This window comes from Hylaeus volcanicus, unplaced genomic scaffold, assembly GCF_026283585.1.
Source record: "Hylaeus volcanicus isolate JK05 unplaced genomic scaffold, UHH_iyHylVolc1.0_haploid 12197, whole genome shotgun sequence".
NCBI classification, from domain to species: Eukaryota; Metazoa; Arthropoda; class Insecta; order Hymenoptera; family Colletidae; genus Hylaeus; species Hylaeus volcanicus.
The window spans coordinates 378,559-404,672 of record NW_026533147.1 but is presented as its reverse complement, the minus strand read 5'-3'; the positions used below and the strand labels follow the sequence as shown (position 1 = coordinate 404,672).

At 31.5% G+C, this 26,114-nt stretch overlaps 8 protein-coding genes and 2 long non-coding RNA genes across 20 annotated transcripts; 6 read left to right on the top strand and 4 right to left on the bottom strand.

Annotated features, from left to right (window-relative positions):
• Window positions 1-224: 224 nt before the first annotated feature.
• Window positions 225-1,976, bottom strand: LOC128882948 (tRNA (adenine(37)-N6)-methyltransferase-like). Its single transcript, XM_054134817.1, has 7 exons — window positions 1,726-1,976; window positions 1,527-1,667; window positions 1,410-1,446; window positions 1,111-1,354; window positions 856-1,060; window positions 484-808; window positions 225-437 (listed from the first exon to the last, which is right to left on the bottom strand). Exons 1-7 carry the CDS (start codon window positions 1,812-1,814, stop codon window positions 246-248), a joined length of 1,233 nt encoding a protein of 410 aa, XP_053990792.1. The 5' UTR covers window positions 1,815-1,976; the 3' UTR covers window positions 225-245.
• Window positions 294-3,289, top strand: LOC128882952 (U1 small nuclear ribonucleoprotein A-like). 2 transcript variants are annotated; one of them, XR_008458639.1, is made up of 7 exons: window positions 294-655; window positions 717-971; window positions 1,022-1,437; window positions 1,489-1,654; window positions 1,710-1,802; window positions 1,906-2,844; window positions 2,899-3,289. XR_008458639.1 is itself a non-coding variant. In XM_054134821.1 (2 exons), the coding sequence occupies exons 1-2, from the start codon at window positions 2,341-2,343 to the stop codon at window positions 3,040-3,042; spliced, it is 648 nt and encodes a 215-aa protein (XP_053990796.1). In that variant the 3' UTR covers window positions 3,043-3,289. The 2 variants fall into 2 exon arrangements, 1 of the variants encoding a protein (XP_053990796.1); XM_054134821.1 differs by lacking the exons at window positions 294-655; window positions 717-971; window positions 1,022-1,437; window positions 1,489-1,654; window positions 1,710-1,802 and having other exon boundaries at window positions 2,341-2,844.
• Window positions 3,108-7,503, bottom strand: LOC128882945 (uncharacterized). Of its 4 annotated transcripts, none has more exons than XM_054134809.1 (19): window positions 7,267-7,503; window positions 7,106-7,210; window positions 6,907-7,026; window positions 6,431-6,850; window positions 6,328-6,374; window positions 6,175-6,249; window positions 5,889-6,080; window positions 5,659-5,795; window positions 5,518-5,563; window positions 5,361-5,456; window positions 5,200-5,313; window positions 5,032-5,149; window positions 4,854-4,957; window positions 4,637-4,774; window positions 4,475-4,576; window positions 4,350-4,418; window positions 4,057-4,293; window positions 3,837-3,982; window positions 3,108-3,223 (listed from the first exon to the last, which is right to left on the bottom strand). In XM_054134809.1, exons 1-18 carry the CDS (start codon window positions 7,478-7,480, stop codon window positions 3,884-3,886), a joined length of 2,433 nt encoding a protein of 810 aa, XP_053990784.1. In that variant the 5' UTR covers window positions 7,481-7,503; the 3' UTR covers window positions 3,108-3,223; window positions 3,837-3,883. The 4 variants fall into 4 exon arrangements, with proteins under 4 accessions (XP_053990784.1, XP_053990788.1, XP_053990786.1 ...); XM_054134813.1 differs by having other exon boundaries at window positions 7,106-7,199; window positions 7,340-7,503; XM_054134811.1 differs by lacking the exon at window positions 6,175-6,249.
• Window positions 7,504-7,645: 142 nt separating this feature from the next.
• On the top strand, window positions 7,646-9,876 carry LOC128882949 (DNA repair protein RAD51 homolog 3-like). 2 transcript variants are annotated; one of them, XM_054134819.1, is made up of 12 exons: window positions 7,646-7,777; window positions 8,005-8,126; window positions 8,189-8,326; window positions 8,373-8,445; window positions 8,496-8,566; window positions 8,623-8,700; window positions 8,757-8,822; window positions 8,876-8,979; window positions 9,028-9,068; window positions 9,133-9,229; window positions 9,275-9,508; window positions 9,569-9,876. In XM_054134819.1, exons 2-12 carry the CDS (start codon window positions 8,114-8,116, stop codon window positions 9,617-9,619), a joined length of 966 nt encoding a protein of 321 aa, XP_053990794.1. In that variant the 5' UTR covers window positions 7,646-7,777; window positions 8,005-8,113; the 3' UTR covers window positions 9,620-9,876. The 2 variants fall into 2 exon arrangements, with proteins under 2 accessions (XP_053990794.1, XP_053990793.1); XM_054134818.1 differs by having other exon boundaries at window positions 7,673-7,808.
• Window positions 9,877-12,172: 2,296 nt separating this feature from the next.
• Window positions 12,173-13,840, top strand: LOC128883105 (uncharacterized). Its single transcript, XM_054135115.1, has 5 exons — window positions 12,173-12,214; window positions 12,271-12,558; window positions 12,614-12,694; window positions 12,745-13,262; window positions 13,756-13,840. Exons 1-5 carry the CDS (start codon window positions 12,173-12,175, stop codon window positions 13,838-13,840), a joined length of 1,014 nt encoding a protein of 337 aa, XP_053991090.1.
• Window positions 13,841-14,769: 929 nt separating this feature from the next.
• LOC128883027 (uncharacterized) lies at window positions 14,770-18,279 on the top strand. The gene is made up of 6 exons (XM_054134986.1): window positions 14,770-15,028; window positions 15,142-15,594; window positions 15,756-16,017; window positions 16,079-17,009; window positions 17,061-17,201; window positions 17,251-18,279. Exons 1-6 carry the CDS (start codon window positions 14,902-14,904, stop codon window positions 18,100-18,102), a joined length of 2,766 nt encoding a protein of 921 aa, XP_053990961.1. The 5' UTR covers window positions 14,770-14,901; the 3' UTR covers window positions 18,103-18,279.
• On the bottom strand, window positions 18,276-22,316 carry LOC128883028 (uncharacterized). 3 transcript variants are annotated; one of them, XM_054134987.1, is made up of 10 exons: window positions 21,996-22,316; window positions 21,026-21,158; window positions 20,835-20,969; window positions 20,685-20,779; window positions 20,460-20,631; window positions 20,113-20,407; window positions 19,975-20,061; window positions 19,406-19,930; window positions 19,266-19,328; window positions 18,276-19,180 (listed from the first exon to the last, which is right to left on the bottom strand). In XM_054134987.1, the coding sequence occupies exons 2-10, from the start codon at window positions 21,065-21,067 to the stop codon at window positions 18,852-18,854; spliced, it is 1,743 nt and encodes a 580-aa protein (XP_053990962.1). In that variant the 5' UTR covers window positions 21,068-21,158; window positions 21,996-22,316; the 3' UTR covers window positions 18,276-18,851. The 3 variants fall into 3 exon arrangements, with proteins under 3 accessions (XP_053990962.1, XP_053990964.1, XP_053990963.1); XM_054134989.1 differs by having other exon boundaries at window positions 19,412-19,930; window positions 21,996-22,314; XM_054134988.1 differs by lacking the exon at window positions 21,996-22,316 and adding an exon at window positions 21,233-21,314.
• Window positions 20,268-20,939, top strand: LOC128883031 (uncharacterized). Of its 2 annotated transcripts, none has more exons than XR_008458688.1 (3): window positions 20,268-20,482; window positions 20,541-20,651; window positions 20,722-20,939. It is a non-coding gene; the product is annotated as an uncharacterized LOC128883031 (long non-coding RNA). The 2 variants fall into 2 exon arrangements; XR_008458687.1 differs by having other exon boundaries at window positions 20,541-20,655.
• Window positions 22,317-22,700: 384 nt separating the features above from the next.
• LOC128883030 (uncharacterized) lies at window positions 22,701-23,504 on the top strand. Its single transcript, XR_008458686.1, has 4 exons — window positions 22,701-22,841; window positions 22,915-23,143; window positions 23,202-23,333; window positions 23,404-23,504. It is a non-coding gene; the product is annotated as an uncharacterized LOC128883030 (long non-coding RNA).
• Window positions 23,505-23,586: 82 nt separating this feature from the next.
• LOC128883029 (uncharacterized) lies at window positions 23,587-25,916 on the bottom strand. Of its 3 annotated transcripts, XM_054134991.1 has the most exons (12): window positions 25,784-25,916; window positions 25,680-25,714; window positions 25,419-25,636; window positions 25,296-25,347; window positions 25,175-25,247; window positions 25,070-25,121; window positions 24,923-24,988; window positions 24,681-24,870; window positions 24,319-24,603; window positions 24,202-24,273; window positions 23,865-24,114; window positions 23,587-23,799 (listed from the first exon to the last, which is right to left on the bottom strand). In XM_054134991.1, the coding sequence occupies exons 1-12, from the start codon at window positions 25,844-25,846 to the stop codon at window positions 23,596-23,598; spliced, it is 1,560 nt and encodes a 519-aa protein (XP_053990966.1). In that variant the 5' UTR covers window positions 25,847-25,916; the 3' UTR covers window positions 23,587-23,595. The 3 variants fall into 3 exon arrangements, 2 of the variants coding, with proteins under 2 accessions (XP_053990966.1, XP_053990965.1); XM_054134990.1 differs by having other exon boundaries at window positions 24,202-24,603; XR_008458685.1 differs by lacking the exon at window positions 23,587-23,799 and having other exon boundaries at window positions 24,045-24,114; window positions 24,321-24,603.
• Window positions 25,917-26,114: the final 198 nt, after the last annotated feature.

Genomic DNA, 26,114 nt, shown 5'->3' with positions numbered 1-26,114 from the left:
TAATTTTTACAGCGCCTTTACTACTACCGCTATTTGGCATTAACAAACAATAACGTTTCACGATAATGAAAAAAAAAGCTTGTATGTTTACTAAAAAAATTAAATAAGTATATATCGTCTGGTAAACGAATAAAAAAATAGATTGTCTACTCTAAACCTTGATAATTTATATCTTAGTTATAAACTAGAACAAAGAATCAATACTCTAAAGAAATAAAATTTTCAGTACGTTTCAAAATTTTCTACTAATAATTCGCATCCTTTTTAAGATTATTTTTACGATCAAAACGTATTTTGTTGACCGTTGCCACTTTGGAGAGACCATCAATCACATAAGATATTTCAAAATTATCCACAAAACATATATTTGTTTTTTCGGCATCGCTTCGACATTGTTGCGGAGTGCGTGGATCTTGACCAAGTAAATCAGTAACAGTCTATAAGAGTGCTGTAAAATATGTTTCATAAAGTGTTATTTTTTACTTGAAGAAAGTCGTCGCATGATGAGAAAAATTGAAAAGGTGAAATTCCTCCTTGTTTTGATATCTTTTCACCTTTTCTACCACTCTGTGTCCATTGTATGAGTTCGTGTAGCTTGTCTAAAACGCCTTCAGCAAATTTTACTTTAACCCTAGCTTCAGCATCCGGAATCCACGTAGGAAACACTGCTGGAGATATGTGATCAAACGGATGATACGGCTTGATGTCTAAAATAGGTGTTCCATCTACCAGGTCTAAACCACTAATCATAACTTCATTACAAAGTACACGGTCTATTTTGACTAAAGAAAGACCGATGGGAGAAGGTCTAGTTAAATACAAATAATTAATATTGCAATATAAACATGCTGCAACCTGTGCGGGGATCGGGTTGCGAAAACTCCCTTACGATTTCCTTGTAATTTAGGAAGCCGTACCTTTCCCTTTATTGATTCACTGTGCCCAATGTGGAAAACCCATATTAACCAACAGTGAGAAAATTCATCAAGCCCTTCTAAAAAACTGTGATCAATATCTGTAGTGAATTCAATAACTCCTTTCGCTTTTGATACTAGGAGACCTAATAGAACATACAAGAGGATCTACAACAAAAAATAAAAAAAAAAATACCTTGTCTTGGAACTCCATACTTGGTTCTGAAACAACTACGTACAATTCCAATATATTTAGCAGTTAAAGAATTTTTAGATGAACGTTCAAAGGCTTGGGGAAACTCTTCTGGTTTTAGTTTTTCATGAGTATTAAATCCGGTTTTGCTCGATTTTTTGAAATTAGTAAATACTACATTCAGATGTCCTGATCTAAGTGACTCCATTTTCAATTTGTTGTCATTGAAAACCTCTATATTTGAACACTAACAAGCAGTAAGCAAAAAATGCCTTATCTTTACAAAAACTACTTTTGAGTACCCATTCACATTCACGAGGAAGAGCACAAGTGTGGTTTCTATTAAAATTACAAAAATCATATACGAATGCATGAATTCAGCCATTATCCAAAAAGGTCGCGTTAACCCAAGAGCTTACATAGATTCTTTTCGCACGTTGGTGAGAATACTCTCAGTTAATTCTTGAGCTTTTGCAATGTTAAATTCTCGGGATCCCTTATTTTCTCGAAATGAATATTCGAGAGGAAAGGTGGATGTTAATAAACCGTAAAATTTAGATCTTGTTCATACAAAAAAGATTTAATGTATATTTGTTTTATAGCATAATTATACCATACTTTGATGCTACAAATTTGATACTACTTAAGGGAAACATCGAAATGTTAAATTCATGCTTATAGTTGATGCAAAAAAGGTTAGGAAACATTAAGGATTTTTATTTCTTTTTGAATTTTTGTGACATTCTGTTTTTACCTCTTTATAATGCCAAATGATATAACTAACGATACTTGTCGCAGCCTGAATTATAACGTTCCGGGAATTGCATAACGTGCCTTCTAAGGACATGATTGATTTTAATTGTGTGCTACGCTTTGGAAGATCTTTAAATAACTACATTTGAAAGTGGACTACAGGGAAACTGTACCAGCACAGAATTTATAAAATTATCATTTTAGCAGCATTGCAACTCACATCTTGGGTATATGCATAAACAAAACCAATAATGATAAAAATAATGAGATTTTCAAAGTTTTATTTAGTCTTAGCGGTTCAAAAATATGTAATGACAAAGTATTGTATTTCTTGATTGAAACACATCACTTGTTACTCGAAAAGTTCTCGCCTATAAGCAAAGCTGTAAATCAGTGTACATGTACTTATTAGCTACAAACTAAGCTTGGAACATAATAAAATTAATAAAATATAAGCAAAGCATACAGAGGTAGTGATACATGAGTGGTAATACTCTTTTAAAAACTGTTGATGTTCCTCCGAATCAAACGCTTTTTTGTTATAATTTAACGACAAAGGTGAAAATTCAGCAATTAAGAAGTTGTCTTTTTGAATTTTTTTCTCCACACGGGAAAATCATAGATGTTATCGCTTCGAAAAGGGATCCGAAAAAACGTGGTAATGCTTTCATCGTATTTTCAAACATAGTGGGTGCAACGACATCTCTTCGATCTTTACAAGGAAAGATTTTTCTTGGGCGTCAATTACACATTTCATATGCAAAAACAAAATCCGATAAAGTAGCTTTGTTGGACGGAACCTACCGTATGAAGAAACCCTTGCTTACATCTGAAATTTCTACTAAATTTAATAATGATAAGGATGAAGATTTACATATGCCTAAAGTACCTGCACAAGCCACATTATTTGTCCAAAACCTTCCTGATACGATCACAGAGACAGCACTTACTATTTTATTTAAACAATATCCGGGCTTTCAAGAGGTAATTTTATAGCTGTATTGCTAAAAAGATTTATTTAAAATCATATTTTCGAAGGTTCGATTGATCCAAGGCCGAGCTATCGCTTTTGTCGATTTCGGAAATGAACTACAAGCAGAAATAGCAATTAAAGGTTTAGACAACTTTTTAGTAACACCTGACAAAGCGCTTAAATTATCCTTTGTCCAATTAAAGCGTTAACAATTGTATCTTCACTTGTTATTCTCATTTTAGAAAACTGTACAACATTCGTTTATTTATTGTTTTCTACCATTTTTCTTGATTTTTTTGTATTTTTTTATCCTACTGATTGTTAAGCTAAAAACCGTTGTTTGCTTGGCTGACATAAGTTATTCACGACAAAGTTTTGTCCACATGCTTCCTACATCAAAAAAACTTCGTTCGCGTCACTCAAATTATACTAAACATAAACTATTGTATAAATTTATCACAATTTATTAATTCTTTATGCGCATATAAGATAAATGGAAAAATTTGATAAATTCATACAGAAGGAATTTTCAGTATAAAACATGTTTATTTCGTTTATTATAATGTAGCATTTATGCTTAATTTTTCAGAGAGAAAATTAAAGAAGTACAATTCATTACATCAAGGTATTTTCTTTCAGCCTCGCGTACGCTTTTCTTGTCGTAGAAGAAATAATTATGCACAAAATTTAGAATTATAATATGAAGAAAAACAAGCACATTCTTATGACAACCTTGTCTTCGCTTTCGCTAATTAGAGTAAGCTTTTCGCTTTTTAATCAACCTATGAATTAGTAAACTCCATGCAATGTGTACATATTTGAATTATTTGTTTTTAAACAGAAATTTATAAAATAAATTTGTAAAAAATTAAATGAAAATTTTGTTTTATAGATCTTTGAATACATCTAGTTTTAAAACGTGTTATACAGTGAACTGCTACCCTAATGTCTCCATGTGCAAATCAACTCCCATTGAGTACTAGTATGGGAACAGTAAACTTACGTTATTCTTCACGTCGTCTGAAATAATATATAGGGTTATTTGAAGAATCAATCTGTTGTTAGTAGATGAGAGTAAGAGCCCACTTTTTTCCCCTTAGAAAAAGAAGGGGAAATACTTAAACATTGTCGCTCAAATTCTTCAGTATCCTACACTCAGATATAATAATAAAAAAAAAGTTATGTCATTTTCTACAAAAACTAGGTATTATGGTGAACCATACAAGAGTCAATTGTTGTTTTATCTGTTTAAAATTAAAATCCAAATCTGTGGGAGTAGAAATTTGTCCCTCATAGGCTGTAAATGATCTAGCGTGTTGCTTAGACGAGTATAGTCGACGTAGAGATTCTTCCTGCACTGCTACGGTTGTTAAAACATTTTTTAAATAAGACTCGTAAAGACGTAATATTTTCTCAAGGGTTCTGTCGATCCACGCACTAATATTCACTTCATTTATGTTCTATCCAAAGTTTCATAAAAGTGAATTAAAGAAAAATAGTGATTTCTTAAATTTACCCGCAAATATTTTAAAGAAGATAACGGTGCTACAGCAACGGGTATGTATGCGGAAACTGTCCCAGTTGCCTGATTGTAAAGAAATTATAAGGTTACTTTACTTTAGACATGAAATCCAAATTTACCGGTCGATTTGTCAGTCTGAATAGTGCGGGTAGGCCTTTCATAGCTTGAAGATAGGAGGTTGTTTGAGTAATTATTTTCTCTTCTAAAATTTCCTGATATTTCTGAAAATAAAACGACTGTCATTTTTACGATATCATATTCAACCAAATATTTTGACAAACCATTCGTTCAATTTGTAAGGAACAAGCTATTTCCGCACAAACTTTATTTAAAAAAATGCGTCTTTGCTCAGTTCGAGCTTCTCTTGTAAGTGTGTCATTCACTATACCAGTAGACCAAAAGCAATTTATTTCATCTATCTATAGTATAAAGCGGAATTTTTATAATATATTTTTATTCAACAAAAAAAAAATTTATAACTCTCTTGTATTATTTTACCTTCATATCCTCCAACATGACCTGTAAAAGTGTTGTTCTAGAAGACTCCACTACGTTTTTAGAAAATTCAGCTTCCAAGAAAAACAAATCATTTATTATGCAACCTAGAAAAACAACGGAGTGCAAAATATTTTTATTTGTTTTTCCAGCAATTAGATAAATTGAACTCATGATTTACATAAATCTTGTCTCCATAGTACTTCTTTTAAACATTGCATTACAGTTTCTGTATTGAAAATTTTCAAAGATTTTTCAAAATTTTCTCGAATAAACATTTTGTATTCCATAAGCGTCAACTAAGGGTTATCATTCTTGTGTACTAATTCAAAAAACATTAATTACCTACATGAGCAACAGTTTTTAACAATTTAGGATATTGTTTTATCAGTCGTTTTTCTGGATCCAGAATTTTATGAATTGTATTCATCAAATGATATGTAGCTTCAAGGTTAAAAAAATGCTACATTACATATAATAGTTCAGTGTTGATTAGGTTAATTAAGTGACCTTTGTATGGTTATTGTTTTCTCTACACATCTCGTCTGAAACTAATTGTTTTTTGAAGACAGCCACATGCCGAGAGCATCGTTGTGCTTCATAACTCTTTAAATAAAAAAAAAATGTTCAATTTTTTTTCTCTTTCTTTGTATTCAAAACTGTTTACCTGGGTTTTCCATTGGTTAACAAAAAAACACCATGTTTCACTTTTTCTAGTAAGACACAACAACAGTTAAAATATATACTCATTCATTTTTTCTACAAATAGGCTGAACTTTTACCTTCACACCCATTTATCATGACTTACAAAAATTCAGAACGATTTTTGTCATCCATAAGAGTCAGCGTCCATTTATAAAACATGCCTTGTACAGCTTGGAAATTTTTCAAAAACTCTTCCGAATAAACAGGAAGAAAAAAATCAGCATAATGCTTTTGAATTATCTAAAAATATGAAAGAAAAGTTAAATAAAAGATAAGTTCCTGCCTGTTATTATGTAAAATATACACACACCATATTTTACTGGCACCCCTAACCTTTATTAATGGTAACAAAATACAAATATGTACCACGTCAAACTCATAAAAAATATTCTTATTTCGATTCTGAAGAAAATTTTCCACGGAAGAACAGTCGATTGAGTCAATTGAATTGTTTACAAAAGGCGCTACGATCCATAATAATGACGGCATAGTTGTATCCAGATACTTGAGAAATTTGTCGAAAGACTGAGATACATAATATATATATATGATGATGATGATAATAATAATAATAAGTAACAAATTAATTTTTGTTATATCACAGAAAATAAACTCTTACAGATGTCTGTAGTTGCATACGAGTATTGCATTCTTCATTATTTTCAACTTTATACACAGTGCTAGAATTCACACCCTTTTTTTTGAATATAAGAAAACAAAAATAAAGATAGGACAAATTACAATACAACAGAGTCTCTCCGGTGTAATTTACCTTAAATAAATAAGGATACGTTATTACGTCACAAACTAAAGTCTGAACTATAATGGAATTATAGCTTTAAAAACCATTGAAACTGTGGAAAAGTATGCGTTACCAAGTTTTTGATGCCCCATGAAATATAACGATAAAGAAATATCACATAGACGTTTATGATGCTCACACAATGATTCCTCACAACAATTGTGGTCAAAATTTGTATGTTCAACCATTTCCTTAGCTGTTTTCTGTAATTTAACTAATTCTTGAGTAAAAAGCTTAACCAAAACATTTCGACTTTTTCCTTCGAGTTGATTTATCAAAACAGGCAAATATTTTAATACTTTGGAGGAAATTGGAGTGCTGAGCTCGTAAGGTTCAGGTAATTTTTTTTCACTTGTAATGCAAGAATTTTCTAGGGTATTATTATTTTGTAAGAAATGTACAATTCTTTTAGAATAACTGACATCGCTTGATACTATTTCCAAACAAGTATAAAAGGCTGAATCGCATGTTTCTTCATAATCTTCATAATTATCTGGTACTCAAAAGAAAAAAAACAGCCTGATTCAAATAGAAATGTTTACTTTATACCTTTCATGAAAGTAAAAGTTTCCAGATCTTGTTTGATTGTGGATAAAAGTAAAAATAAAACTTTTTGCTTCAGCTGGTCATTGTAGGTTTTCTCCAATAGCGTTGCATTAGTATATATTTCTGAATAACCAATAGATTATTGTGAAACAACAAATATTTAAGCAAATTTATTGAAAAAAAAAAGAAAAGCCAAATTTACCTTGTAAATAAGTGTGTACAGATTCAAATAATGTAGAACACAACGCTTCATAATCGGCGATCAGGTGACGAAGGACTGGAAGTTGTTGTGTTGCCTGACGTAACGCTAACAAAATTTTTTAATGATTGCTACGGGAACAAAACACGTTCTTCATTGCTTACCAAAGGAAACTTTTGAAAAATCTTTATGATAATTATTTACAATTGAAACAAAGGTTTTCTTAACTTTGCAAACCTGGTCACTTAACAAATTACACGTTTTTTCTAAAGTGTTGAATTTGAGAAGATTATTCACATAGTCTTTCTCAGAAAAATCTGGAGAAATGAGTATTTCCTTATCTGAAAGACTAGTTAAAATATTTTTTGTTTGTAGCATATCTCGCTCACTCTATATTTCTTTGTTCCTTATGATTTTCTGAGACAAGATTACTTAATAAAAAAAAAAACCAGCTCCCGCCTTTTAATTTTACTACATAATTTTTTTTTGACATATAATCTAATGTTCTTTTATAATTTTTTTCACACAATTTATTATAATATTCCTTAAAACATTACAAACACTTATCATTGGGTTATAGAAAAACTATACTTAGGCACATAATTTCAAAAATTAGCCATAGGTGTTCACTTTCAAATTTCGTTTACGATGACATGAAGAGAGGGTCTTAATATCGTAAGTATACTTTTTTTTCTATTGGAAAGTTGTAAGTAAACATTTGTAATTAGTGTGACACTCTGAAATTGTTACTTACTAATTATTTCTATTTAGCGTATATTTTTAAACTTATGGATGGTTAAATAGTAGATTAAAAAAACTACACTTGACAGAACTAAAGTTTGTAGATATTTTCTTTAATGCTCTGTTTTGCTTATGTTTTTGTTAACGAAAACCATACTTAGTACGTGAAAGGTCTGCTTGTAAGTCGTAACTGCATGCCACCGGTTTCCATTGTCGGTGAGTGGAAAAAACAGCACAAGGCTGATAAAAAATTCAATTTTTTTTTTCAAAATGAAAACCAAAGGTTAGTTTTTTTTGATGAGAACTCAAAAGAAAAATTAGTCAAACAAATACTATGTTCTCAAGACTTTGAAATTGATTTGAATAACACTGCAAAAAAAGGAGAAATTAATTTCTTGTGTATCTCTGGCTCACAATTTATTCAACGATTGAAACAAAGGCGACTTCTCACAACTTTTTCAAAAGCTTTAGATATTTCTTTAGGTAAAGTAGCTTTTCTTTTTTTGTGTGTAACGTTATTCGAGAGTAGATGGAGGCCTCTTATCATCCTCAGGAGTCTATGGAATCTGCGGGGCACCCGGGGCTGGAAAAACTCAGTTTTGGTAAAAACACGAATAAATGTCGACAAATCCTTGACAATCATTTACGCTAGTTTACAATTAGCAGTAAATGTTCAATTACCTTCATTTTTGTGGGGATGTGAGAAAAAGGCATGGTACATAGGTATCTAGAAACCCTTTTACTAAATTTTGCTTCTAATTAAAACTTTAATTTTCTAGATACTCAAGGAGGATTCACTGTGACCCGGTGCCAGCATATCGCTAAATGTGCTGCACACCATTTTAATTCAATGATTAGTAAAATAAAACTGTTTTTCTAATTTGAAGTATTTTATATTCGTTGCTTTATAAAGAACGTGATTGGAATTTGTCTAAAAATGGATTTCAAAAACAAGTTGATTCGCAAATGTTTTTAAACGGTTGCTAGTGCTAGTTAAATGTTTACAAGAATTTTATCACTCTATTTTTTAAGGTATATTAGTGACACGTTTATTTGATGATCAAGAACTCCTAGATCTTCTAATGAATATGGATTCAATTTTAACAGATTCTTCATCTTTAGATTTTTTCCAGCAAGTAAATGAGAATACACATTCTAGTTGTGTCAAATACAGTGTTTTGTAGCTCGGCCTTATTATTATTGACTCAATTAGTTTTCCGTTCAGGTACAGAATATTGAACGTCAAAACGACAGTATTGTCGACATTTGTTTGGAGCACAATTATTTAGATCGTCGTTTAGTCAAACAAACCCTTACGCTATATCTTCTGTTATGAAAGACATAGGAAGGGTATTGAACCATATATCCTTATGTTACGATCTTGTGGTAAACCTAAAAGAACATCACAAATCAGCGTATTCTTTGCCGTAGATTCTGATAACGAATCAAGTCACAACGCGTCAAGACAAAAAAAAATTCACCGCAAACAAAGAAAAACCAATGTATCAGGATGCAAGCATTCAGCCTTGTTTTGGCAGGTCTTGGGAAAAAATGTGCACCACTACCTTATTTATAAACTTAACGGAAGCTCAAAGTAAAAGACAAATTCACGTTTATCGACAGCATAACCTAAAAACAGAACGTTGTTGCTCAGTGGAAATACAGGTAAGTAATAAAATAAAGTATTTTAAAAGGTGTACAGCGTGACTTTGTAAAACTTTATAGCTACTTCCTGAAGGCATTCGTGATGTTGAGGAAATAGTCAAGACAACATAAGGTTATTTTTGTTAAAAGCAAACCAAATAAATTCATTTTCAAGCATGTGCAAATTAACAGTCAATTTTGAATAGTAGCATTTTTAAAAAATAATCATGGCGATAAATGTGAAACTGAATATATCTATACGAATGTTATGTTTCTTGCTTTACGTTTTAAAGTCTAAACAGTATGTGTTTTACTGTAAATCCTTTTTTTGCATGATGTTGAGTAAATTTTGTGGGAAGGAAGTGATCAAGAAACACTTTTTTATATCAATCATTGAATTCTTAGGGTTAAAGCATGAATCGAACAAGTAAAATTGATAGTAAGAAACGCCGAAAATTTTTAGATATTGGTTATCGGCTAAGTATAACATCCTTACCCATATTGCAACAAGATGCTTTAACGGAACTTTCCTTATGGTTTGAAACGTCCGCAGTGTCTATAGATTCTTGTGATATTAAAATATGTAAAGAATTTTGTCTCAGTATTTGTGGTTTGCGTTCTGAAGCACAACCGGGTTACATTCAAGGTAATGTTCTTGTTAAAATTTGGATATATAGATAGAAAATTGTTGCACTTTCTTTTTTAGAGTATCTTATGATTGACATTCCACCTATTTGTAATAGGTTGGTGTGGGATGCGCTGTCTTTATTGTTACGAATTCACATAACATTTGAGAACACGGGGAATTGTAATCTTGTGTCGTTTTTAAACTGGCTTTGCGTCACAATAAGATCTTTGCGAAAATTGTCCAATTATACTTTGCCTTCGAATGTTTTATTATGGTACACGCATAAATGTGTCGAGGAAGCAATACGTAATACAAAATTCTTCTCACCCATTTATTTACAAAACCAACGAGTGTGCTAAGTCAATTTTACTAATTTTTTTATTTTACAAAAAATTCTTTTTTCAGGAAATACCTTTCAATTTTAATGAAGCTATTTCAGTAATTTTCCCTTTTCATGACGGTTCATATAATAATGACTTGTTGAGATTAATCAATTATTTTTTCCGCTCTCTTTTTGAAATTGTGTTGAAAGAATTACGAGCTGACATAGCTACTAAAACTTTTGACGCGTTACTTCAAGAATTTTTAATGCATTCATCCAATATTCATATTTCTTCTTACTCCCTTCTAACTTCAATTGTTTCATTAACCTTAGAACAAGTTGCTTCTTTGAATTCGATTAATCATGACATCGCTTTTTCAGTATTGGAAGGAATTGTTTTAGCTCTACAAAAGAGTAGTTGTTTTCATACACATACATCTATGAAGAAAAAAAAGAATTCAAGTACAAGAACTTCTTGTTCTCTTTGTGATCATCAAAATGCAGGTTGTTACAATCATCCTTTCTTTTCAAATACAATAATTAATAAATGCCTGTGATGCAGCTTTAGTGCAAATCGTCAACTTTTTGGTATCTTATATAAACTTATCAGGTTTTCATTCTTCGCGCGTTTATGACGTGTATTCCCTTGTTTTACAACTTCTTATACAGCATGTGGAACTTTTTTACTTTTATCTTGACTACGTTCGTATAATAGTTTTTTTTTCTGTTATTTTAATTATATAATATTTTCATTGTAACCAATGACTATGCTTTTTATTATAGGAAGCATGTGAGCTCGTGACGGGATATGTTAACAAATTGATTTCCTTGTATTATTTACACACAAAGAAATCGCACAGTCAAATTGTACTCGTCTCCTTAGATTTCTCTTACTTTCTTTCATTTGTTCTTTGGAGTAATCAAGTTCATGAATCTTTTTTAATAGAGGTAATTATAACCATTTCTTTGCTAACGTGAGACAAAAAAAATATTTTAGTGTGTGCGTTTCCTTTATCTTTTCTTTCTTAATCCAACTGCCTTTGTTGCTTCCAAAAACATAGAAACTACATTTTACACTTTACAAGTTGAGCGCCTTGCTTTGTCGTCTACAGTGCTCTTTTCTATTCATTATATGATCGTCAATTTCATGTCAATTGAAAAATGTCCCGCATTATTGAAAATCGTAACAGAATTTAAGGAAGTTTTGCAAAAATATTTTAATACTGAAGAGAATTCAATCAACAACATACACAGTGATCGGCAAGATTCCTTAATTTATGACAAACCCTTTATATTTTCGTTGGTTCATGACGTTATTGTTGATACCCTTTTGACTTGTTTTTCACAGTCTCCAAATTTTAATTTCGTTTCCAATGTATTTCAAAATTTTTATAGAAACGATTATTTAACGGAAAACTACAACATTGAAAAATTTTATATAGGCGTCTTCTTATTCATGGGTGTTACTACAGATACTACAATTACTCTAGCTCAAGTCTTTGTTCCCAATACAACCCCACACTCCTTATTAAATTGTTCCATTTGTACAAAGAAGTGTGTAAAGTTAGGAATTCTTTGTCGGCTTAGATATTGGTGTATTGTTTGGTTGTTCAACTATGGAATAGAGTACGACGTTATTTCTTTGGGTGCATACCTGTCTACTTTTCTAGCGATTGTCACTTCAAACACAAACTGTTTTTATACCTTTTGTCCCAAAATTCGATCTCTTATTATGATGGTTATGGCAAGCTGGGGTTCGGAAAAACTTCTTGTTCCTGTACGCTTAAATTCTACACACATAGTTTTGGTCTATCCACGTTACTTTTTATACAGGGCATTTACAGAGCTTTCACTTATATCATACCCCCATCAAGGGTTCTTTGCACACTTGATTCTGTGCCTCAAATCACTTTACAAAATCTTTGTCTTGGACTGGTCGCATATGGAAAACTTTATGCTCAAGGGCAACTTAGTTTATCCAAAATAAATTCTATGCTCACCTACAAAGCAAACGATCCTGATATAATGCGAATTATTCGTTTACGTATTTACAATATGATGGCAGAATCGCAACCTTCTGACGCTGTTGAGTCTTTAAGCAACATACAAACTGCATTAAAGGTACTTATATTCATTTATTGATTCATCCAGTCAGTTATCCATAGCACATACTCAGGATCCTAATGATGTAGTCAATAGTGAAGCCTTGCTTTGTTTATGCCGCTTGTGTTGTCGAAATATGCTTTATTTTCATAAGGTTATGCTGGAACCATTCAATGTAATAAAAATTTATTGAGTGATGTTTAGGTTTGGACGATTTTAAACGGAAAACAGTATTTTACGACTATGCTGACTGTAGAAGGCTTCACAAATGCTAGAATACAAGCCGTTTCAACTTTTTTAAAAGAATATACGCTTCGTGAAGTGATTCCTAACCTGGTCAAATGTCGTGAAACCTATTTAACTTGTGGTGCATCCGATAAAAAACCGTTTCCTCCAGATATAACTACAGCAATACAAATTATGGATGTTTTAATTCTTATGCTTCAAACCCAATTGACCAAAGCGCGACTTGGTCAAGAGGTCTCAGAATTCCACCTAACATCGTCCAATTTGACTACTCTAATTGAAGCATGTGGTCTTCTTGTCGAACAATTTTATTTGGTGTCCGAACAAGAAACTTTATGGACTTCATTTTTTGTTATACCATCAACTATTAGTTGTATCATACAAAAGTTTATAGAAAATTTATCTTTTCAACACAAATCTTGTAGCTCGATTTCTGAAACAACATGGACAAAACTTTTGGAACCAAATTTTATTTTGTCATTCACAAATTCGGCAGTCTTTTTATTTTTTTTTTTAGCAATTTTACACCAATGGATCAATTTTCGTTCGAACTATTTTATTAGGTAAGATAACAAAAAATTAAGCTAACATTAAATATTATTTTGTTTTTCTTGTTAATGTTCACAAACAGCGTCACAAACAATTCGCTTTCTCAGTCATGTTTTGATCCCGTTCAAAACGCTGTTTCTTATTCATGCTTTTTGTGTATTCGTCCATTCATAACCCAACTTGGAAGAAATCGTGACGAGTTCAGTACGTCGTACAATCCAATCAAAGTACATATAACATAAAGTGTAGGCAACACTTTCCCCAATACCGCTTTTCTTTTAATCAAATCCTTGAAGCCTTACGTTAAAGATATATCAAAACAAAGTCTCCCTTCTTCAACCTTATCGTTGCTCCGTTTATCTACGACTTTCTTGCTTGGGTAATTGTATGAAAAATAAAAACTATCATTTTTTTTTTTAGAGATGGAAGTGCTTCTTCTACAAAACAAACTAACGATGATATTTGGAGTCTTATTATGGAAGTAAACAGATCATACATGACCTAAATTTTTTTGAAGCTTGTGTCTTCCAATTCAGATTTTACCACATCTTCCTTCTTTCTTCTTATTTAATCGTACGCTTGACTTTTTTTTCCCCCATTTTTGGAATGATTTGTTCAAAAAGTTCGTAGTTGTAGTATATCAGAAACCAATTCTAAACAAACTGGCTAGCTCGTTTTAAACCTTTTTTCTTTTACATACGCTACACTCAAACACCTGATTTCAACTTATTATTCTTGTTTTTTCTAAATAGAATTTTAAGCCGTTTTGATAAGCGAAAAATACTACTTGAACCTTCTTCTGACGAAACTAGTGATAAATCAACAGATGCGAATATATTGGTACTGTCTCTTTTAACTTTATTATACTGGGACGCAGTGGATGAGGCACGTATTCAAGCATTCCGCACTCAAGTTACTGAACTTTACACAAATGGATCTGACACAGAAAAATATACGTGTTCTGGATCCCCAGAAACGTTTCTTCATGTTATGTATGCTGTCACTGCCCTATGCTCTCGTGAGGATGTGCTAATTGATCTAGTTGAATGCGTGTGCGAGCTTCTTTTAAAGCTTTTTCAACAATCTTGCCATTCTTATAAAGGAAAAAACGGCGTAGTAGAAACGGATTTTGATGTTCATGAGCTGCCTTTTGAATTCCCGGCAACAAGCCTGGTGAATTTAACACTATTATATGGAACGAGATTACAAAACAAACAATTTGAAACTCTTTGCTTAAATTCCCTAAATTGTTTTTTAAATGAACAGGATACAGATCTTTTCAAAATATATGACGCTCTAAACATTATCCCCGGCGTTTTACTTGTTCCGACCGAAATCATTCCTTTAATAAGCGAAGCCTTAGTTTGTTTTTGTGAACACTATTGGACAATAACACATAACATTCTCAAAGTTCAAGCAAGAATACTCTTTAAATTGTGTAGTGAAGATTTCCATTCAACTACAAAATTCCACCTCAAACTCAATGTCATTGATACAGCTGCTCAATCTTTTTCGCAGACATTAAAATTCGTTGAATCCATCAATACAACTCACGAAAACGTGGAGATGGTTCATTTAGTTTTACACCAGTTGTTGTACCCCACCTATTTAAAGTGTAGTCCAGTTTATAAATTGTGTCTCGTATGTCCTGTAATTATGGCCAACACGCTACTTTTGCGAAGAAAAGAAAATTGTGAGTTTTTTTTTCATCAATTTAAAAAAATTATTTCTTTCCGTTCACAAATCTTTTATTGTGTCTCACTTGCTCCCATAACCTTATTAAAAAAAATGTTATTTCAAATGTAGATTCAGTGACAAATCTCCAAGACGTGCTTGATGACGCCTACAAACTACTTCAAGAACCAATAGCCTCATCCCTTCCTTATAGCTCTTGCGCTAGTGCACTCGTTTTTTTACAAGACAAGTTTTTGAAAACATCTGTGAAAGACCCATGTTTCTCACCCTTCAACAATCTTGTTAAAACTTGCTCACGTGTTCTTCAATTACTGACTTTAAAAATTCAATTACCACTTGAGCATTTGCATAGCTCATCTTTCATGAACTGTTCTAACTATAGTGGAGACATTTGGGAAAAAAGATTAGCATTGCTTGTGTTACATGGGGTCTCAATTAAACGAGAAACGTCTTATAGTTCTTACTTTGATGACAAATCTCTCGCAATATCAGATGGTCCTCATCTTATTCAACTTATAAAAGTCCTACGTATTTCGGATGTTCTTCCCACCCATAAATCACCCAGTAAGATTCATATATTTGACATAATACGGTACTTTTTTGTAACACGAACTTCAAGGAGTAAATAGTTAACATTAGAAAGTCAATTAAAAAAAAGAAGCCTTTCCACAGTACAAGAAATCGAATTTAGTGGTTTTTTTTTATTTTAATTTCACTTTATGTAGTACACCCCAAAACGGAACTATCCTTCCTCCAATTGTTTTCCCCAGCCGCTGATCCATGTTTTGTGTATCAAAGTATTCTTATCCTAGGCCTTTTATATCAACAACTTACGCAACCAAAAGTACATGAAAAAATTGTTTTAGAAGATATTCAGGAAACCAATTCTTCGCCCTCCTTTACTAACGCATTACTTCCTTTTATGCAATGGATTATCAGCTTATCGAATCAGTTGAAATTAAACGATTGGGGAGTCACCTCAGAAGAGTAAGATGACAAATTTTTAAAAAGAAATTTGTAAGTACAATTTTTCTTTTTTTTTACACAGTTCGTTAGATCCGGCAATGGTACCAATTGTTTCAATGCTCAGTGCTCTTTGGACAAGTCTTTCCTTCACGAAAACTTTACCTGCTTTAAATACAGCACCCACCTTAGTTAACAATTTGAAGTTTACTCAAAGAGCATTAAATACATTTATTGCGTTACAAGGACCAACAGAAAAATTAGTTCAACGTGAACTTTTAATACTTCAAGTCTCTATTTTACGCTGTTGTTTACGCTTAGGAGAAACGGATGCTAAGCACGATAAACTTGTCTCATATTTTATCACTCACACGTTTAAAACCGTTGCCTCTCAGTGTTATGAAAACACACCTGATTATTATTTAAAAAATACTCTTTACCGTTTCGTTTATTTTAATGCATGGAATGCATTGATTATTCTATTTTTTCGTTTACCCTTTTCGCAATTCGTGATACATTTCACATTAGGGGTTTTAAGTTTACCAAAGCCGAAGCATGACGCAATTGTATGGGTGTTTGTTCTACAGCAGCTGATCCATTTAACAGCCATGTTATGCACATTATGTAAAGGTTCAATGAGGGACCATTGTTCAAAGCTTTTTGTGGGTATCACTTTTGATAGTCTATTAAATACTGCAGCAGACAAAGAATTTTATCCCATTCATTCAAGATATCAACAAAATATTAAATATGTTGGAAAGAAATTTTGTGAAGAAATATTGCAAACATCGTTTACAAAATATTTTACGCCACATCTTTTCACAGTTCCTGAATCGGATTCTCCTTGTCAATTTAGCCCTACAGTACCGTTATGTGTACAATCCTCTTTTACAGAACTATTCTGTAGTTATATACGACTAAAACTTCTTGTAGAAAATGAGAATTTCTCTCAGGTTCTTGACCAGCTTAGCATCGATCGAATTCCGATGATTCTTTTGGCACATCTTTCAGTACAAGTAACCAAAATAGTATCATAAATGGATATGAAGACTTTTATTTGTTTACAGAATTTATGTTACGACTATTCGCTAATTGATATATTCTTTAAAAAATTATTTGGTTGCGAGGCAGTTAAAGACAGTGATTGTAACGATTTCGCATTAAGTTTGTGCTATTGTTCAGCGCACCATCAACGACTTTTTGTAAAGGTAAAACGTCAACATTGTTACTTGATATTACCTTGTTTACATCTTGTAGGACATTTTTCATGAGGCTTCGACAACTCAGGATAAACGTGATCGCGCTCAAAAGATTCTTCAGTTCTTTTTTTTTCATTCACGGTTTAAGTTTCAACCACTCTATAGCATATCTAAACACGACGAATGCGCTCCAGCCCTTCCCGTTAAATCTATAGAGCAAACGTGGACTACAAAATTGCTTGCATGTCACACACTTCCTGTAATGAGTAGCCGAGAACTTTTTGTTACTGAATTTGGAATTCTTTATTTAAGTCAAATAATGCAACCTCCTAATCCTTTTCAACCCATTGTTATACCATCCCGAGAATGCTTGATGAGTAAAGAAATGCATGTATGTGAACGAATTATTTCTACTTGGACAATCCCCTCTACCGTCATATTTCCAGTACCTTCATGTTTTATGCCAACTCTTTATACGGTTTTAAATCGTTTGAATTTTCCTCAAAACCATCAAAACAACTCTTGTACCAAACTATTACCAAACATTACAACCCCTATAACAACAATCCACTTTGAAGGCTATTTAGATCTTTTGTATTTATTCCCTAAAGAAACCCATACATTTGTATCTAGTGATGTGCTTCATTCTTGTTTAAAAAAACGTTATAAATCACTTGTCTCCAGATGTCTTTTTAATACATATTTTTCAGCATGCGGTGATCTTGAAATGCCTTCTCAAATATGCTCGAGTACCGCACCAGTCAATACTCCAGTAAATTTTCTACGCTATTCATTTTTAGTACATATGGGAAGACAAATACTTTCGGAACTGTTCGATACGGAAAGCAATAAAGAAACAATTTTACATTTTTTAACCAACACATTCTTGCACTCACATTCTACACAATAAACGTGTTTTTTTTCAATAAAAATTCAGTAAAAAAAATTCTTTAGATTTAACTTGTGCTACATAACTCCTAGAAACCGTTGTTTCCGACTCAAATTTCCCTAGCTCCGAGCTTTCTCTACTCGCGTAAACTATATTATAAAAAAAAGAAAAAGTAACAAAAATTTCGCTATTACCTGACATTCATGAAAATTGCATAGAATTCATTATTCATGACAAGAATTATTTCAAAAATTATTTACAAAACATTACATGTATTATAAAAAACCAATATAAAAAAAAGATACTTTTTAGTTACCAAAAGCGCAATTTTGTGTAGCATTCTATAGCTAAATGTGTGTGTTTCTAATAGTTTTAAGTTAAAGGCAGGTTATATATTTTAACGCGATGACAATTTATTCATGAGAGGAAAAAAGAGTTTTGACAGATTTACAATTTTTTTTAACCACACAAAATTGTATGAAACATATTCCCTTTACAAAAGATATAACATTAATGTGAAATACTTTTTTATTTTAATAAAAAATTTCACGACTTTTTTTCTATTTTCAAATGTGTTTTTTTTGAAAAAAAAGCGGTTTGGAAAAGCCGGATTCCGCTTCATTACACTTAAAACATTTTTATTAATCCAATAGATAAAATGAAAAAACTTTAATATTAAAATATACAGACTTGTGTAAAAATACAAACGTATATGCTTTATCCATCACTAGAAAAAATAATTTTTTCATTTAAAATGTATGGTTTCCAGTTTAAATGGGTCGTTCCTTCCAGATTTTTTCAAAAAAACTTATGTCTGGTAAATTGTCAAAATTAATTGCCGGTAGAGTATGTCGTTTCTTTCGTCTAATATCACACAATTCCATAGGAAATAATGGATCCCCTAAATCGGCATTATTATTCAATCGACTAGAGAACATTTGATCATTTAAAGAACTCCATTTGGCCGAGTTGCCAAATGAATGTAAATTTGGATCCTGCTCATAATTTAAATGTGTTAAATGTTTTTCTGATGATTTCTTAGACAAATTTTGAAATAACTGATTTGTTGCTCCCGAGCCTCTTACACTCGGCCAATAATCTAACAACAAATCATAGATAACACGAAATTATTAATTTTTTTTTTTCGTTCACGTGTTTTATTTAAACATAATTATTATACCTACCTAAATAATTTATTAAATTGACTTCGGGAAATGATTTTTCACACACAGGTAGTATGTTTGCATCTAACAAAAAAAAATAACTATTTTCAAAGATCAAAACAACAAAAGCTAGAGTAAAAAACACAATAAAACCACAGTACAAGTACTTTTTTCAGTGTCATTTTCCGTTAAACATATTGCAACTGAATTCCGTTCAGTTTTGTTTTCATTTACTTCCTTCGAATCACAATAATCCGATGGATGCAAAAATGACATTGATGATTGGAAGGGATCGAACACCAATTCAGTATTTTTTTTATTATTCTCTATCTCAAATGGATTTACATCAGAAAGTAGTTTATCAAAATGAAGTGAATCGAAACGGTTTAACGCAGGTAAGCACTCATTGCAAAATTGATTTTTAACTGCTCTTTGCCTGTTCGAGTGATTAAAAGAGTCTAAATGTTCTTTTGAATCCAACTTCAAAACGTCATGTACTGTGTAACGTCGATAATCCGGTGAATGATTAAAGGATGTATTAATGGGTAAATCATAATCATGCGAATAAAAAGAAAGAAAAAATTCCGGTTCCGTTTCTTGATATGCACGAGATTTTTCTAATAATGCGACATTCTTTTTATCAAAATTGATGTGTGAACATGTTGGAACGGTATATCGACGAACTCCTAAAGAAGGGAATGTAACAACAATTTTTGTGCATTTGGCGTACCATCAGTATCGTGAGCCGACCTCCAATATGGAATTGTTGACACATCTGCGGATCGTTCTCTCGTAGCTTCATGAGTTTCTTGGATGTCTAATGCCATATTTCAATTTTTTTTTTGCTTACAAAATAACGTTAACATACTTTTCAAAATGCTTTCAACCTGTTTTAATGATTGAACATTTTCAGACACTTCGACTGGTTTGATTTCTTTATCACTATGACTTGCAACATAACCTTGTGGAGTGCTATAGCTCGAATCACCAGCTACAGTTGGCGGTACTGTTGAAGCACAATCATTGAATTTATTGATAGATCCGTGAGACCAATCACAACCTAATGGACGTGTTTCGATCATTCGATCTGACGTCTTCAACTTTGTAGTTTTTCCGGAAAATTGTTGCAAATTTAGGTTCAACTTGCTTCCTTCAACATTTCTCTTTTTTAAACGTTACATTTTATTATAGCGTCTTGAAAGATTCCTTCGTTACCTCAAAATTTAAGAAATTTGATGGTGATATATCAGGGTTTCCCGTATTTAAATGACTATGTCTTGTTTTATTGTTTTGAAGGCATACACGAGCGGGTACCTTAGGCTCTCGCAATTCTGCTTCCCCATGAGCATGGCGGCATGACTCTCCCGCATAACAAATAGAATTAAGCCTTAAAAGAAAGAAAATAGAGTCAGTATGTTCTTTTTCTTTTCTTATTTGTACCAATATTTACAAAGTGACGTTTTATAAAAATTTTCAGTTGATCTAAGTTCATGGCGACCATGAGCCCATTTACACTTTGAATCATAACATAAACCCTAAAATATCGAAGGACAATTTCACCAATTCTAGCATATCTTTTTTTTTCTTTACCTTAATATAATTTTCACATAGTTTTGTTTTAGTAAGGTCTTGTGTTGGTTTTCCTCTTAGGTGAATGTAAGACGTTTTAACATTCATTTTTTTTGATGGAGATTGGATACTGTTTGAAGCATTTAAATTTTCTTTCTAAATAAACCATCATACACGTTATCGCTAAATTAGTCGTCTTTTTTTGAACTTACGGATTCAAAAAAATCACAGTTACTCATGTAAAGATACTCCATACTTGTGTTATATTAGAAAAACAATGCTTGTTGCGGCAGGATTTTGTTATACAAATTAGATACTTTTAGAAATTTTAGTTAACATTTACTCCTGATAATGAAAAAAATGATTTAAAAAAATAAAAAAAAAACAATTATAGTATAATTCTAAAGAAAAATTCTTACACAAAAAAAATTTTTTTTGTTTTGCTACTTTCGACGAAAGTTATATTTCATTTATTAACCGGTCTAAAAAATATTATACACTTAAAGATTTTTTAGTTAATAATATGCCAAACTACAACACATAAAGATATACTTTACATATGAAACAGAATATCTTTTTTAATGACTCTACCTTTTTATATCTTATAGGATTCATGAGATTCTCATTACAATTTTTTAATTAGTCTTTTTAAAAAATTGAATGCACTAGAAACATAATAAATCTTGTAATTCACTTTTTAAGACAAAGTTAAATGTACGTTAAATATTCTTAATATCCAAGTAACAAAAAGAAACAATTTTTAAGGAATTTTTTTAGCCTTGTTATAGTTAGTTTAATTATCTAAAATTAAAGAAAGATTTTATTAAAACCAAAAATAAAAAATTACACTGTTGTTTATGAATAAAAAAAACTAGGGAGGATAAAACTTTTATAAAGATTAAACAGTATTATAGACGTTATAAATTCGAATCAATTCACGCTTTCAAAAGAAGAACTGTTTTAAATTTAAGGTTTAAATTCAATAAACATAATGAGTGGAAAAGTAAAGAAAATTAGTATTCAAAAATTAAAACCATAGATGATTACATAATCTCTCTATATGAAGAAAGCGGTTTTCTATTGCTAAAAAAAAAAATTTAAGTAATAATAGAAATTTTTATTGAATAAAAAACGAAAACATTTCTTATAAATTTAGACTAATTCAAATAAATCTACAAGTACCTGTTTAACAATATATATTCCAGGAAATCGTCGAAGGAAAAAAAGATTGAATTTAAAGCTCTAAACTATTGAATAAAAAGAGTGTTTGCTATTAAACTTGAAGAAAAAAAGTTGTGCATTAAAGACTAAAGAACAATTTTTATTGGTTTAGTCTATTAAGAGTATGCATTGATGTAAAACATTGCTCCATTAAAAAAAATTGTTAAACTTTTACGACACTTTATATTAATAAAAAGCAAGATTTCTTAAGATAGTATACTTTAGAGAAGAAACCATCCTAATTGATCTACCGTGCATGTTTCATTTCTGATACGGTAACGTGTAACATCGGTAAATAATCATATAATTAAAAAAAATGCATTATTTTATTTTATAAAAAGTAAAAACTAAAAAAAAAATTGATTTATTCTATGTTCTTCATTAATGTGTGCCATTCTTTTTCTATATGACGTTAAATACTTCAAAAGCTGAGTAAAAGTTTTATCAGGTCTAGTCAGATGTTCTTGGGTTGAATTACATCAGAATAGGTCCATCATTCTTTCGTGTTTTCACACGCACAGCTACAAACTTTACCGGTAGGATAACATATAATCGTAACTCTTTCAACTTTTAAATCGACGTTACCTTTGTAATTAAATGAACAAAATGGATAAGTGGATGAGACAACGCAATAGTTCTATTCGTATTGGTTCCGAGTATCAAGTGGGTTATGTGTCAAAATGATGGACTTAGCTCAACTTGTAGGCGGTTCTTCCCGACCTTCATATCGAGGAAGATACAAGTACAACTGAACAAGCTAAGACCCATTTGCGTAATGCTAACGTTTCTTCGACTTTAAACAAGACAGTAAGTTTTTTTGTTATAATAAAGCAATTAAGATTTCATATGTCTTACCACGTGATGTGAATGTTATAATAAGGTCGGAGAACCTAAGAATCCGAAAACTGAGTGATGTGTATTTTTAAAGTATATTGGCCTGCATGGCACTTGAACCTATTTTTATAATCATCTTTTTTTTATGAAAGGAAAGGTTTCTATGTTTATGGTAGTAGTGGCAATAGTACGCTGTCAATACGGCGATCTAATTGATTTAAGGGAACATGAAACGTTTAACGATAATTGATCTCTCAATCTATTTAATACAACGGGTTTGAGTGGCTAAACATTTGAAAAAAGCTGAAATGAAATTTTATTCTTGTTCAATAGATTAATGCATTAAATAAGCTTATCATAATGTTGGGAACAAACGCTTGTAAGGCACGCACTAGTAGTTCGCTTCATTTGGTTTCGTTTTGCAAATATGAAGTGTGGGAAAAACACGCAATTAGTCATTGAAAGGTAAATACAAAAAAAAATTTAATTGATTGATTCAAATTCACTAAGTAAAAAAAAATTGTTGGGTTCACAGATGCTCTACTGTCATATTTTTTTCCCAGTAAAAAAACGTGTTTTAATTCAATATAATAAAGATATTGATAAATTTTGATACAAGTTTTAAAAAATTTTGAATTTTTATTAATATTTAACCTCACAGACTCACATACAAACTTGTTCCGTTCCTGATACTTGTCGTTAAAGTCTTTTTTTGAATCATTATTTTTTAATGTTTTACACTCTTGTACAATAGCTCATAGGCAATCATTCGACGAAAAGGATCAAATAAACTTGGGGTTTCTTTAGTGTATTCAGTACTAATCATTTTTAAAAAGTTGGTGGAATTTTTTATTGGATAACTTTTGATAAAATTTTTTTGTAACGGATTTAAAAGATTGCAACCATTTTCAGATTCATATACACTACAAAGCTGTAAAGAAAAAGAGGTACACAACATAAGACGACTTCTCGCGATTGATACATTGAATGGCCAACCTGCCGAATTGTCGATTGTAATGTCAATAATCCTTGCGAAAGAAGTAGTTTATCAGCTTCCTGAGTGGTTCTGAGAAAAAGAGGGAGACATGTCCAGTTCAATAAGGAAAAAGGTAAGGAATATGACAAATTTGTGTTTTTTTTTTTGGTAGAAAAAAATGATAAGGTTGATTGCAATCTTGTTGTAGTGGAGTCAGGTAAAGAGGCCAAAATTGAATCTGTTGTTGGCCATTGAACTAGTCCAATAGTCCTATCATGAGAAGGAAAAGATGTCTTTATTTCAAGGCTCACACAGCGCAACACTTTTCATTTATTATGAAAAATGCTCTCAACATACTCGAGTGAATTGTACACGCTACTGTTGGGAACTACGTTTGATAAAACTTCTAAAGATGTTTTTTTCTCATCACTAAAAAACAATGTTGTAAAGTATGTTTTCGAAGCTACAAAGTACACTGGTAGGAGAGAAGAAGAACGCAAATAAAAAGTCGTGTTGGTAGGCGAATTTTCATGGAAAATGCTTTTAAAGGCATTGTGCAAATTTTGTCCTTCACACAAAGTACCATAAGGCATACAGAAATTGGATTGGTTTAAAACATCCTTTGTAAGGTTATCGTTGTGCGCAGTGTCTTTAGTCTGTCCACCCATAGCCACCTCATTGTAGTTTTGGGAGGAAAATGGGTTTTTCAAGTCAGAACAATGAAGATGAGCTGTAGAGTCATTTTTCACAATGTAGCTCCTACAATAGAGTATCACATAACGCGTTCAAATGTTCAACATGAAAAATATATTGATGAAAACAAAACATAGTCATACATAGAAGAGTGTAGAATAAACTTTCCAGATAAAGGTAGATCTAAATATTTAGCGAACAGATGGGTAAAGTGTGCTAAAAAGCCCAAAGAAGTTCCTATTATCCAGAAATCTGCTGGCTTAATTGTATTAACACGAGAGAAATACTCATTTAAGGAAAAGATTGAGAATCCTTTTAAAGTAGGAAAGGCGTCTATATCGATTTCAAAAATGTGAAATATTTGCCTTAAGAAGATTTATTTTACCGTCCAATTTAACATGAAACAATTCAAGTAATTCTTTTAATAGTCGATGCTTCTGCAGACAAATTACTAGAGAAAAATGTTCATGAAAGCATCATTGCATATTTTCTTTTTTGTTTGATAGGATGAAAAAAATAAAGTGTGGCTTACGAGACGACACATAAACGTTTTTCACGTTTAAATTACCTAACAGTCGGGATATCTGAAATGAAATGTATTGTGTTTATAATGAGAAATCATTATTTCTTTTTTTACCGTTAATTCATACTGGAAACAAACAGAAGTTTGATCGGGATGCGACTTTGACAGTACGAGAGCAGTACGACCACTGTGCCGAAGTTTTCAAATGGATAAATTTCAAGATATTTATTATTACCCTTCGTTATAGCCGTGTCTTTTTTGTTTTAATTTAGGCGCTTTATTTACAACTGGAATGTGTTTCAAATCCGACATAAATAACAGCTTTGTTTAAGCCAACAACCAAAACTTAACCACTTACACTGCGCAGGTATATGTTTCAAGTGAAGAAATATACCGTGTATACAGTTTTTCCTATCTTTGCTCCGTTTCGTACAACCGATACCATCCAATGTTTTCTTTTGAGTAGCGTGACTGTTACCCCTTAATGTTTTTTGGGAATTTAAAACCAATATATTTTGTCTTAAGACCTCATTTTGCTTCACAATAGTATGCAATTCATTATAGTCGTTTATACAACTAAATAAGTTTTGAATATTTATTTTACAAAAAATTAAGTTACCATTTGTATAAATTTATAAAAGAATGCAAAGATTCCTACAAATGAGTTTAAATAAAAACGAAGAAATGACAAAACAAAAACGCCATTTCAAAAACGAAACCCACCAGTTCGCTATCATCTTTGATGTCTACTCCATCATATTGAGCTATGCTATCATTTGTTTGCATTGGTAAACAAATGAGTTCGTTTTATGTTATAGCTCGACATTACAGCGTTTGAACCAACATGTTTTATAATAATAAATTTTACATGCTTCAATAACAAAAAACAATGCTGCTGTTTTAAGTGATTACGTCATAGATGTCACAACCCCACAGCACTGTTGGGATGCGTTATGAGCATGCAGGGGAGAAATTATGACTGTCATTTTCCGAAATATTAAAGAAGAAAAAAAAATTATTCAACTTAGTTTTAAAATTAATAAGACCTTGATAA

What these genes read in the sequence shown, in the direction of transcription:
- LOC128882948 (XM_054134817.1), bottom strand. Translation starts at nt 1,814, where the DNA reads ATGTTTCCTAACCTTTTTTGCATCAACTATAAGCATGAATTTAACATT. An exon ending in TTCCTCGTGAATGTGAATGG is followed by an intron (nt 1,355 to 1,409) that starts GTACTCAAAAGT and finishes ACTGCTTGTTAG; the next exon opens with TGTTCAAATATAGAGGTTTT. An exon ending in CATGCGACGACTTTCTTCAA is followed by an intron (nt 438 to 483) that starts GTAAAAAATAAC and finishes GCACTCTTATAG; the next exon opens with ACTGTTACTGATTTACTTGG.
- LOC128882952 (XM_054134821.1), top strand. Translation starts at nt 2,341, where the DNA reads ATGAGTGGTAATACTCTTTTAAAAACTGTTGATGTTCCTCCGAATCAA. An exon ending in AATATCCGGGCTTTCAAGAG is followed by an intron (nt 2,845 to 2,898) that starts GTAATTTTATAG and finishes ATATTTTCGAAG; the next exon opens with GTTCGATTGATCCAAGGCCG.
- LOC128882945 (XM_054134809.1), bottom strand. Translation starts at nt 7,480, where the DNA reads ATGCTACAAACAAAAAATATTTTAACTAGTCTTTCAGATAAGGAAATA. An exon ending in ACTATGGAGACAAGATTTAT is followed by an intron (nt 4,958 to 5,031) that starts GTAAATCATGAG and finishes TTGTTTTTCTAG; the next exon opens with GTTGCATAATAAATGATTTG. An exon ending in TCAGACTGACAAATCGACCG is followed by an intron (nt 4,419 to 4,474) that starts GTAAATTTGGAT and finishes CTTTACAATCAG; the next exon opens with GCAACTGGGACAGTTTCCGC.
- LOC128882949 (XM_054134819.1), top strand. An exon ending in TTCGCAAATGTTTTTAAACG is followed by an intron (nt 8,823 to 8,875) that starts GTTGCTAGTGCT and finishes CTATTTTTTAAG; the next exon opens with GTATATTAGTGACACGTTTA. An exon ending in GTTGCTCAGTGGAAATACAG is followed by an intron (nt 9,509 to 9,568) that starts GTAAGTAATAAA and finishes AAAACTTTATAG; the next exon opens with CTACTTCCTGAAGGCATTCG.
- LOC128883105 (XM_054135115.1), top strand. Translation starts at nt 12,173, where the DNA reads ATGGTTATGGCAAGCTGGGGTTCGGAAAAACTTCTTGTTCCT. An exon ending in ATATGCTTTATTTTCATAAG is followed by an intron (nt 12,695 to 12,744) that starts GTTATGCTGGAA and finishes AGTGATGTTTAG; the next exon opens with GTTTGGACGATTTTAAACGG. An exon ending in TTGGAACCAAATTTTATTTT is followed by an intron (nt 13,263 to 13,755) that starts GTCATTCACAAA and finishes TTTTTTTTTTAG; the next exon opens with AGATGGAAGTGCTTCTTCTA.
- LOC128883027 (XM_054134986.1), top strand. Translation starts at nt 14,902, where the DNA reads ATGGTTCATTTAGTTTTACACCAGTTGTTGTACCCCACCTATTTAAAG. An exon ending in TTTGCGAAGAAAAGAAAATT is followed by an intron (nt 15,029 to 15,141) that starts GTGAGTTTTTTT and finishes TTTCAAATGTAG; the next exon opens with ATTCAGTGACAAATCTCCAA. An exon ending in TGGCACATCTTTCAGTACAA is followed by an intron (nt 17,010 to 17,060) that starts GTAACCAAAATA and finishes ATTTGTTTACAG; the next exon opens with AATTTATGTTACGACTATTC.
- LOC128883028 (XM_054134987.1), bottom strand. Translation starts at nt 21,067, where the DNA reads ATGGAGTATCTTTACATGAGTAACTGTGATTTTTTTGAATCC. An exon ending in ACTGTGATTTTTTTGAATCC is followed by an intron (nt 20,970 to 21,025) that starts GTAAGTTCAAAA and finishes TGGTTTATTTAG; the next exon opens with AAAGAAAATTTAAATGCTTC. An exon ending in TGACACTGAAAAAAGTACTT is followed by an intron (nt 19,329 to 19,405) that starts GTACTGTGGTTT and finishes TTTTTTTGTTAG; the next exon opens with ATGCAAACATACTACCTGTG.
- LOC128883029 (XM_054134990.1), bottom strand. Translation starts at nt 25,846, where the DNA reads ATGCAAACAAATGATAGCATAGCTCAATATGATGGAGTAGACATCAAA. An exon ending in TTTATAAATTTATACAAATG is followed by an intron (nt 25,637 to 25,679) that starts GTAACTTAATTT and finishes AAACTTATTTAG; the next exon opens with TTGTATAAACGACTATAATG. An exon ending in GAAACATATACCTGCGCAGT is followed by an intron (nt 25,348 to 25,418) that starts GTAAGTGGTTAA and finishes AACACATTCCAG; the next exon opens with TTGTAAATAAAGCGCCTAAA.